The sequence below is a fragment of the Petromyzon marinus genome, chromosome 50 (genome assembly GCF_048934315.1).
Source record: "Petromyzon marinus isolate PM22_M1 ecotype Great Lakes invasive population chromosome 50, UKy_Petmar_22M1.pri1.0, whole genome shotgun sequence".
Classification (NCBI taxonomy): Eukaryota; Metazoa; Chordata; class Hyperoartia; order Petromyzontiformes; family Petromyzontidae; genus Petromyzon; species Petromyzon marinus.
This window is the reverse complement of record NC_133716.1, coordinates 3,544,764-3,556,072: the sequence shown is the minus strand read 5'-3', so window position 1 is coordinate 3,556,072 and position 11,309 is coordinate 3,544,764. Positions and strand designations below refer to the sequence as shown.

Below are 11,309 nucleotides of genomic sequence, written 5' to 3'. Positions count from 1 at the left end.
AGATTAACCCACCCAGCAAACAAACTGTTTGGGCAAAACCTGGCGCTTAAAACCTGGTGCTAATAAACCAGCGCTTTCTACCAAGGCGATGATGTCACATGCCATGCAGGTTTTGCCTCCCTCTGACGTCAATACAGTGTGTAAATTCCTGCTACAGTTAGCGTCGGTGATCATAAGACTAAAGCACGGCCACGAATACAGGAGGTCGTGGGTTCAATCCCAAACCTTGACGCCTGCTGTATATTCGGGGTTTGCATGTTCTCCCCGTGGTCATGTGGATTTTTTTCCGGTTCTCCGTTTTTTTCCCTTCACATTTAGAAACATGCGTTTAGGAATAATTGGCGTCCATAAACTTCCACGTGATATGCAACTTCGTTGCGCTATCATTTGTGGCCAGGTCACTTCTGAAAAAGAGCTGCATAGCTCAGTAGGCCTTACCTGGTAAAAACACTAAGTTTTTATAATGTTGAATGTACTGTAGTTGTACAACAAAGCGAACCTACAAAATAATTATGATACCGTCATCTTGTCCTCATGATGCTTGACATATCCAAATGCTAAATTTAGTTGCAAGGATTGTACTTAAACTTACCGTTGAGCGTAAACAGTAACAATTGGCACGTTAAAATGCTTGTCCACATCACAATTTAATTTGTTTGTCTGTGTGGGATCGCGGACGGTTTTAACGACACATCTGGTTGGATCGTCACGTGGCCTCGTCAAAAAACGTAATTATGAATCGCGTAATCATGAACCTTGGGAAACTGTTATCGAGATAATGGTCATCGTAAAATTCAATGTCGTATCCGGGGAAACTTACACCGTGGCAAATCCAGCCACAGGCGTTGATGGCCGCGCAACGCTCCCGAGTGTGACGCCCCCCCCCCTCCCCCGTGTGTCCCGTGCCCCGACCCCCGCAGGCCACCCCTCGCCACAGGCACAGTCCCCGCTGTCCCAGCCGCACCAGGTGCGCGCCAGCCCCGGCGGGCAACGCATGATGCCCCCGGGGGGCCTCCGCGCCGGCGGGCCCGAGCCGCTGGGCGCCCCGCGCGCCGCCTACCTGGGCGAGGAGGAGCGGCGCTCGCCGGCGCTCCGCTCCGACGCGCCGGCCGCCCACCTGCCACAGATGCACCCCGGCGGCACGGACAGGGGCGAAGGCCACAAGCCGCCCGGCATGCACAGTATGGGGCACGCGCACGCAAACAATTCCACCCACCCCCTCGTGTCCCGTACCTTGCCTTCATAGGCGCTCGCCAGCGGCACTTGCCGCTGTTGAGGCTACACGGGGGATGTTTTTGTGATGAGCGCGTGTGTGTTGGGCGCCCGTGTCCGCGTTGCAGAGCCCGAGCGAGAGCTGCAGGAGCGGGGACCCGTTGCCAGCATGCCCCCTGGACAGCCGCCCCCCCAGGCCCTCAACCTGAACCGGCCCAAACAGCAGGACCCCAAAATCTCCGTTGCTCCAAAAAAGGTGGCTTCGCGGTTTACAAAGCCGCCTGCACGATCAAAATGTTTTGTGCGTGTACTTGCTCAAGAATACATTTTTTATCGTTATCAGCAAATACTTAGTTTTTTTCTGCATAGCGCTCCCATGTGTTTTTAGCTTGTGCTGCACGTGTTGTTTGGCACATTGTCCGACGTTTTGCTCCACGTCCTGGGAGCCTGTTTTTCCTGAAGAAGCTCCCAGCACGTGGATCGAATGTCGGACGTCACGCACAAAAAGACGTGATACGACCCAAACACACTTACCTAGGAGAGCTTTACATGCACGACGCTCTCTTACTTTGACAAAAGGTTATTGAGCGTGGAATTGTTGCTAACAGTAATGTTTTTTTATGATGATTTTGCATGTGTTTATCGTGATGATTGTGCTAATGGTGGTCATAATGGGGCAGTTGATGAACAAGATGATGATGATGGAAGTTGTATGATGATGGTCAAAAACAAAATAAAAATGGTGTTTTTTGTGGTCGTATAAAGATGGTGGTGATAGTCTTATGAAGATGGTGGTGATGGTGATCGTATGATGGCGGTGAGATGACGATAATGGTCGTATGACGACGGGGGTATCCACAATATCGTGGCGATGTCTGTCGTGCGTCAACGAGAGGGAGTCCCTGACTTGAACCCCCTCCACGTTTCTCCTTTCAATCCTGCAAAAGCGAGGAGCGCCGTCCTGCCCACAACAGGACCTGCGCATCAAGAACATGGGCTCCTGGGCCAGCCTGGGCAAGGCGCCGGCATCGTCGGGCAGCGGCGGCGCCAAGACCAGCAGCGACAGCTTCGAGCAGTTCCGGCGTGCGGCGCGGGAGAAGGAGGAGCGCGAGCGTGCTCTCAAGCTGCTGGAGGAGCAACGGCGCATGCAGATGGTGCAGGCGGAGCGCGAGCGGATGCGCCTCGAGCAGGAGCGGCAGAGGTGAGCGGCGAAACCGGTGGTAACTCGGAAACCGGCCTGTCGCATCGTTCGTGCGTCGTTTTGAATTTTACATTTGAAACGCGCCACATCGATGGGTTGTATTACTTGTGTGCGGGTTTACGCAGTTGGCACCACCTATTAACCACAGTGGCGAGATGTTAACTACCTCGCCTGGTATGCAGGAGGTCGTGGGTTTGATCCCGACCCTGGCACCTGTTTATTTCGAGTTTGTGTGTTCTCCCTGTGGTCACGTGGATTTTTCTCCGGGTCCAACAGTTTTTCCCCTCCACATTTAGAAGCAACCTGTGTTTCGTGTGTTGGGCTGCTCCTTATACATTTCCACGTGATATCAGTTGAGCTATCGTTTGTGGTCAGGTTGCTTCTGGAAAAGAGGTTATGTAGCTCAGAGGGCCTTACCTGGTAAAATAAAAAATAGTTTCGTTTATACCGGCAGCTACGTTGTACATGTGTTTGTTTATCTATGGGAGCAAATGGAACCCGGATGAGCCCGTGCAGAACCGGGGGGGGGGTAGAGAATATACAAACGCCTGTAATTAGTTAACAAAATATGTAGGTATGCTTACACTGAGAGAGGTTATCCTGCGCTTCTTGGCATGAAACGCATACCAAGAGCTGTACAATTCACAGGAATGCGAGACCCAGAAAGAAACGAACGCAAACTGCCCTTGTGGCTACACTCACTTTGTTTCCAATAGAGCTGGCATTTCCAGTTCATTAAGTTGTCGATCAGTATGCCAATGAAAAAAAAAGAGTGAAACGGTCACCAAAAGTAAGACGCTCGACCACCTCGGTTGCGAGCGTCTTCCGAAACGCGACGGCGCCCCCCCCCCCACCCCCGTGTCCAACCCCGCCCCCCCCCCCCCCCCCTGTTGCGGCCAATGAGATTAACGCCGAAGGAAAACCTCTTGCGCCTGTGCCCTCTGGACGCAGGGAGCGCGACGAGGAGGAGGCGCTCGAGCGGGCGCAGCGTGCGCAGGAGGAGGCGCTGCTTCGGAGGCAGCACGAGGAGCAGGTGGCGGCGCAGGCGGCTCAGGCGGCGCAGGAGATGGTGGCCCGCGAGCAGGCGGCGCAGCAGTCGGCGCAGGCCGCGCGCAACCGCGAGCTGGCGCGCAAGCGGGAGCAGGAGCGCCGGCGGAGAGAAGCGGTGAGCTCCCCCCCCCCGCCCTTCCCCGCGCTGGCGCCGTTCATCCCCTCAACTCTGTTCCGTCCGTCTTGTTCGCTGTGTAAGCCCCAGCTGTGGCTCTTACTTGACGCGCATGGTTGGCATGAGATGTGTGCTGCGGGTGTTCCATCAGTGCAGGGGGTCGGCCACCAAAATAACAAAAGAGGAGGCATTTTATTTTTCGATTTCGGTAAACCCCCACCCCCCCGATATGAGAATTGCACGTGTTGGTTACGAGATGGCGGTCCTTAAGTAACGTCACGAAGCAGTTGAAGTGCCGCACGCGGCTCCGGAGCCGCGGTTTTGCCCACCCCATGCACCAATGCAGGGGTCGGCAACCTTTGGCTCGCGAGCCAGATGCGGCTCTTTTGATGGCTGCATGTGGCTCGCAAATAAATCTTAGCTGACATTTCTTATCATGATGAGACTTATAAGACTTATCGTGTTAAGAAATGTCAGCTAAGATTTAATTGCGAGCCAGATGCAGTCCATCAAAAGAGCCACATCTGGCTCGCGAGCCCATAGGTTGCCGACCCCTGCATTAGTGCCACCTAAAAATGGGTCCTTCGCAGCCAGACGCCACCTGCTGCTGCTCGTCCTTAACAACACGTTTAACCAGACAATGCAGTAACACTACGCCCTGTCTTCCAGGTAAAGGCTTTCATAGACGACAGTCCAATATGTTGGATAGCGGCCGTAAATAGCAGTTGGTTTCTCTGCAGTGAAGAAAGGGGCATTACCTGAAATATCGAGTATTAGATATTCTCATTTCCGGTAGTGTTATTGACTTAAGTTCATACTTTATATAACTCGCTTATCACCCTCCCCCAGAGCTTTTGCGCATGTTCACACATTTATTATTTTGCCACGGCCGCGCGTTGCACTTTGTGATCGTGAAGCCTCTGCCTCGACTAACGTGAGCTCTTGTGTGTGTGTTCCTTCCATCAGCTCACCGGGACCATTGATATGAACCTTCAGAGTGACATCATGGCCAGCTTTGAAGAGAACCTCTTTTGAAGGAGCCCTTGCTGAACTGCTACAGAGTTATACGACAGACTACAATTATTTTTTACTATTGGGTGCGCCGTGTTGACCTCGTGTAAACAGGAAAGGGGGGTCGTTTAACGGTCTGCAATTTCCTAAACACAACAAAATAAACTTAAGTGCTCGCGAGGACTCTGTTTGACCGTGCCAGGACAACAAGGTGATTTTAACGTCCCCGACCCACCTCCCCTCTCACCCGCTGTCCGGTGTCCAGTCATCGTTTAGCTTCGTCACTTAGGTTTATGCTTCCACATCGTAGCGGAGTTAACGTTTGTTGGGCTTTTTGTTTCGGACGTGCGAGCACGTTGCGCGAATGACACTTGTAAATATATACGAAACGGCCGCGCTAACCACACGGAGGGTCGGTCATGGGCCCCCCCCCGCCAGCTGGCGATCGCCGGCGTTGTTCGGCCAGTGGAATCGTCGCCGCGGTGGTGGAAATGAAGCGTTCTTCGCGTGTACATTTGTGAACTTGCCTCGGGAGGGGTCTGATGGCGTGAATGTTTTACAGTACAAGTGCTATTTTACACGATAGCTGTAGGGTAGAAGATTTGTGTATCCGTAATTTCATTTGATGACAGTTTATTTATACATTTCCTTTCAGACCAGGTTAACAAATCTGTAAGCTTGCGTGACGGATGCATACTTAACGATTTGAACTTTACCTATCCGAGCTGCATTTTGATTAAAAAAAACCGGGATGACTTGCATTAATGTAAATCTCACTTGGTGGGCCACTGACAGTAAAGGAATACACAACACCGTTGCTGTATTGTCAACACGAACAGGTGTTTATGGTGAGAGGACAATTGCATCCACCTGTTGGTAATAGATAGACTATATTAGTCGCGGAGGGAAAAGCTATTCACTCATCCCCGTCCACCTTTTACACGGTATGGAAGAAAGAAAGCGCGGAAGGTTCACAGTTTTTTTTGTTTTTGTTCGCCGAGGAAGGAAAGGAACTGACGGGGGACGGCTTGTTACTTTGCGGTGTTTGAAAGCATCGGAGCGGTTGCTGTCCACTGCAGCAGGGTGCTGAATCCTGCACATGTGAATTTGTGGCAAACACTATTGTAGAGTGACTGTGCCTGCCGGGTGGGTGGGTGGGTGAGCGGCAGAAGAAGACTAAGAAGAAACGGTGGTGGTGGCGGCGGTGGCGGCGGCGGCGGCGGTAGCGCGAACACAACACAAGGCATAGAAAATCCGTCAGCATTGCATCACTGTGTATATCATGTAGTACAAAACGTTGCCTTCGGCTTAGCTTGTCATTTTATCCGTGTAGGTTGGGTCACCGAGGGCTGGGATTGTGTGTGTGTGTGCGCGCGCGTGCACACGCGCGCGTGCCCTGTTGTGAAAGCGCGCGTGCGCGGTAGCTTATGCACAAGGGTCGTGTGCATTCACGCATTTGTACATGTAAATATACGCTTAGTTTCTGAGATTAATGTTGCGTTGTATTGAGATTATAGGGAAAACAAATATCTACGAAAAACGAAATGGGGTGGGGGGGGGGGTGCGCAGCGATGGGCTCTACTCAAGGACACTGAGTTTTTATTTTCCCCGCACTCGCCGAGTTTCAACGTTGAACTTGTGCTGTCTCGCAGCGTCTCTGTTAACCCTCCTTCCTGATGTGCCATTGGCTGTCGACGCTGCGTTGCGGACAAGCTTATGCCGTCGCAATCCCAGCCTGGTTCAAAGCAAGACGAGAACACAAGTGACATTATGCTAGAGAAATGGGATACAAAAAAAATACAAGAAAAGTATTTTTTTTTATTTCGGGGGGTGAAATTATTTCCATCGTTATCGACTAAACTGCCATTTTGTGTATATTTTGTGTTCAACCTTGGAATTTCCCAGGCATGTAATGCATTTTAAAAAAAAAATCTTGCTAGTGGCTTATATTGTTTTAAAAAAAATCATTTTTTTCCCCCCTTTCCATTTTTGTTTTTTTTATATAGAATTACAGAAGACGACTGGCTTTCCAGTAAATTGTACGTGCAAGTGTATATATGTTTATGTATTTACAAAGGGAATGTTTTACAATTTGGCTGTGTTTTACTTGTGCCAGGGGGAAGCAGTCCAGGCCTCCGAGAACAGGAGGCAGGCGGGCTCCCCTGCTTGTCGGTTCGTATTTAATGTCGGTGCGTTAAGGTGTTGGCTACGTGGCACAGCGATTGTGGTGTTAAATCTCAGTTACTGTTCATGACTGGTTTCTCTGCCGGAAGTCCGAGAAGGAAAATTGATTTCGTGTATTTTTTTTTGTTTCTCTCTCTCGCTCACAGTTTTAAGATTTTAAATGATATAATTTTCTTTGCTGTACGTTTTTGTGTTTTTATTTCCTTACACGTTTTTTGTTTGTTTTGTTTATATAATGTTATCATTCATTTACCACTGGGTCTTAACCAAAGACGTTTTTTTCGATTTTTTCTTTTTTTAAATAATTCCCATTAATGGCTTGGTGAGAGAGCGTCCGTCGGTGAGGCGTCGAGTGTTAAGCGACGCAGCTAGTGTCCTCTGCATATCGCGACGGGCCGAGCAGCAGCGCCGTGGAAGGGGGTGCGCGTTGCTCCATGGCCCTCGATTCACGGCCTTCCGAGCACCACGGGCACAGCGGCCAGAAGAAATACGTGAACACCCCCCCCCCCGTTCCAGTGTTTGTAAGCTCGTCTCCCCCCCACAAAATGGTATTTATTTAATCGGGGGCTTAATTTTTAGCCGGGTTTATCCCGCGTCGGCAACCCGGAATATGTTATATTCCCGCACGCCAGCCGGTGCACCACATCCAGTATACCTCGTCGCTACGGCTTTGGCTACTGTAGTCGCGTGCCACCTCTCCAGTCTATTGCGAGCGAGCCCTGGGGGCGCGGGGATGGGGGGGTTGTCCCGTGAGAAGTTGAGCCATCTGCGTCTCGCAAAGCAGCGGCGGCTCCAGCCAAGCACAGTCCTCTTCCGCGTCTCGCCACGACCACTGCGCGTCCGCCCCTACTTGATATAACGGAATCCAGCCTCTCGAGACGCGCGCATCGCATTGTTGTAGTTTGCCTGTCACTGGCTTTTGCGCAATTCGCGTGGCGGCAATCAGTTTGGCGGAGCGACGGGCTGTCCTTTGCACGTGATGACTGACAGGGGATGTGCGAGACTGCTGCTGCTGCGTGTGTTTCGTCTCTACAATGAGAGAGGGAAGACATGCCCGCGCGAAAAAACAAACGATTAAACTGATCCCCCCTCCTCCCGGACCGCCACTACCAAATAGTCGGAAGTCGCCAGCAGTGTTTGAATTCGCAGAGTATATTTTCTACGTTTAAAAAAAAAACTTGCATGCGACGGCGCACAGAAATCTACGCCAATAGGGGGGCGGGGGGGCGGAAGGGGGGGTGTGCATGTCTCCATTAAACAAGTCTGTTTTCTACTCCCAAGCGATTGCAAGAGGAGGCAGTGACGTGCAATGGCGAAATGGGCGAATTGATTGGAATGTCTGGCCAGCAACGAACGCGTCAACAACTCTGTGGCTTTTATGAGTCCCACGCCTGTGATTTCCCGACAGGTGATGTGACCAGGTCTGTGCGGACACATCTGAACTCGTCGGGTGCTTAACTCGGTTAGGGTTCTTATCTTGTGGATATGATCCCAACCGCCGGCTGAAGTGCTCAAAGAAATAAAACACGAGTCCCTCGGAACTGACTTGGCACAACGATTCAGCCTGTCCACGAGACGGCGTCGTCTGTACGAGATGTGTAGTGATGGGACTTTATTACATCCCCCCCCCACCCCGTTAGCGATGTGCAGGAGACCCAAATGCCTGCCTTTTGGAAGCGCTCATTTCAAGAGAATGCCCTTCAGGCATCTGCCCCGTCCTGATAAAAGATTGTCCCTATAAACCAAAACTAACATTTGACCCGCATGCACGTTGGTATACAAGAAAATACTGTTATACATCTGAGTTCAGTATATATATGCGGGTATGTTACAGCAACAAATGCTTAATTTAAAATGCAGTAGAAGATGCGTTATTATTTCTGTGTTTAACCGCTAAACCTTTGTTATGTTAAGTATTTAATATCAGTGTAACGTTAATATAAAACAAACAAAAAAAGCCATAATTTAAATATTCCTTCAAAGTTCACGCGCGAGTTGTAGTTCTATGGTCGGCATTGCCCGTCACTGGATTCGGCAGTATTGTATCCAGCTAAGGGAGGGGGAGGAGGGGAAGCATCATTGTCAATTGGCTCTTGTGGAAACTTGCTGCAAGGGGGGAAATGCGTGTAAAGTATATTCAACAAATCACACACGCTCACCAGCAACACGTGCGTAGGTTATTCTCGTAAACCTGCTGAGTGTACGGAGAAAGTATGCCTTTTAATGGCTTGGTGCCGGCTATTTAAGACTATAAGTATATGTACGTACAGTATATATAATTATGGGTATTGCGGAGGGGTTGGGGCGGGCCGCGTGTTGGTCACGTGTAGGAAAAAAAATCAGCTGCTGCTTTGTAAATTGGCGTCACTTTTATAATACGTTATTCTCATCATCCGTCATGATCGATCCACTGCTGGATGGAGGCGCCCCCAAGTCGTTTTTTCTAAGTCGCAAACACAGGTACACCCACGTTTTCGCAGCTGCATTGCGTTTATGAAGCACACGGCAGAGGACTTTAAGAACTGTTCCCAAATAAAAGCAAGATAAACCATTTCGCCCATCACTGAATTAATGGTCATGGTCTAACAAAAAAACCCCAATACGGCCACGTGCAGCTTTTTGTGTGTGTGTGGGTGGGTGCGGACGTGCGGGCGGGGGGGGGTTGCTGGTCTGGACAAGGCTGAGATCATTGTACAAGCAATGTGGCAGGTCACATGGCAACGCAAGGTGTGATGGGAGTTGTGCCTTCCTGCTGTTCGCACAGCTTTGCGTGTGTTCAGTCTCGTCGTGCGCTGCCGGGGCGCACAGCCGGGCATGCATCCCCCCACCCCCGGTTCTGATGGTGGGGTGGGCTTCTCATCATTTACACTGTCGTTGGATTTGCAGCGCCACAAATAAGTTCACTAATCCGGCCATTCTACCGTCCATCCATCCGCGGCGAGCATTTACAAAGACAGCAGCCCTTTATATATTATGTACTGTGTATGTAAGTGCTGGCTGTGCGCGGCCTGCCAAAGTGATTTAATGATTATTATTTTAACTAAACAAAAATTATTGTTGTTGGTGTTGCTGTATTGGCAGATAAACGAGGATGTTTCGTTCACCTTGTTTCACGTTATTAATCGCCCAAGCGAGTGCTGCCAACGTAGCAGCAGGTGCAATGAGTACGCGCACACACACTCGCACACACGCGCACACACACCGACGGTATGTTAAAAACGTTAGCTGCCCGCGACTGGCACTAACTCATCAATGACGCACGCTCACGAAGCCCAATTATCTCACCGATTAATTTATTATTCCTCCTTTCATCGGACACACTTGTTTTAAATTATAGGATAACAATATATATGCTAACGTGAACATAGACGGGACTTTGTAATTTTTACTCCTTTTGGAGAGGTCCTGGTTACTGCTTAGTAAGAAAGCGGCGGCTCCGTTCAGTCTCACGGGAATGTTAAGGGGCGCACGTGATGCGAATGCCGTGTGCGAAACTCTCCCTCGCCACTGCCTTCATTGTCCACAATGTTACCGATGGCCGTGGCTTTTCATCATCATCATCACCACCACCATTATCAGCACCACCGCCACCATCAGCAGCCGTGATAATCCCACTGCTGGATGGAGGCATCGCGATCCTGCGACACGTGGACTGTTTGCGTCGCTTGATCGTGAAAAAAAGAGATGGATTATTTTTTAATGGTTTGGTAAAACCGTTTCCCCCTGTTTTTAAGATTTGAATCAAGCCACTTGCTTTTACGCCTCCCCTTGCCCGTTAATAATTTTTTGACTATAGAATGTGTCAGTATATTATTGTATAGTCATCATCGTCGTCATTATCATCTTTGCGTTGACGTGCAGTACGTTGTAGTTGGTATTCTAGGTGATTTTAATTCCCGTAACTCTTTCCCTCCCGTTTTCTTTTTGACTTGGCATATTCACAGTTGTGCTGGGGCCTGTGGTTTTTTTTTCTTTTTGTTTGACAAATTCATACGACACGGTTTCGTTATTTTGTTTCGCATCGGGTTTACGCAATCGCTCCCCTCCCTCTCCGCCTCCCCCTTTCTGTAAATCGTACATACAATGGAGTTGGTAAAACGAAAATATACGTATTCATCCACTGAGCGAGATTGTCCCTGTGATCATTTTTGCCAAGTCACGTGCTGCAATTGTAATGGGAACGCGACACACTGGAAAAGTGAAACAATTAAACTGCCATTTGGTTTTTAATTAATAATACTTTACATTTGTGTAAGGCGCCTTCCACCAATGTCCCAAGGCATCGAATGTTTTTTTGTTTAACATTGCACATGCACAGCGCAGAGATGCGTGCACGGGGGGGGGGGGGGGGGTTAAATTGGGATCCAGAACGAAGGATCGCGTTGGACTCGAGGTTTGCCCGGCATCACCCCAAACCCCCTGCAGCAAAGAGCCCTGAGGGCTCTCGGGCACGGCGCGGCACGGCTAGACGGGAGCGCGGGCAGCCAATGTCATGGAACGCGTCCGCCGGGGGTTCCGAGCAGGGAGGAGATGGAG

The 11,309-nt window shown here is 50.2% G+C and overlaps 1 protein-coding gene across 9 annotated transcripts in view; it reads left to right on the top strand.

Annotated features, from left to right (window-relative positions):
• The window catches only part of LOC116953123 (uncharacterized), a 47,564-nt gene extending 36,666 nt beyond the window's left edge, over positions 1–10,898 (top strand). For all 9 annotated transcript variants that reach the window (XM_076074760.1, XM_076074763.1, XM_076074762.1 and 6 more), the window contains 5 exons: positions 921–1,181; positions 1,341–1,468; positions 2,160–2,413; positions 3,365–3,578; positions 4,545–10,898. In XM_076074760.1, coding sequence (XP_075930875.1) covers positions 921–1,181; positions 1,341–1,468; positions 2,160–2,413; positions 3,365–3,578; positions 4,545–4,613 — 926 coding nt within the window. In that variant the 3' untranslated portion in view covers positions 4,614–10,898. The remainder of the gene's footprint in view (positions 1–920; positions 1,182–1,340; positions 1,469–2,159; positions 2,414–3,364; positions 3,579–4,544) is intronic.
• Positions 10,899–11,309: the final 411 nt, after the last annotated feature.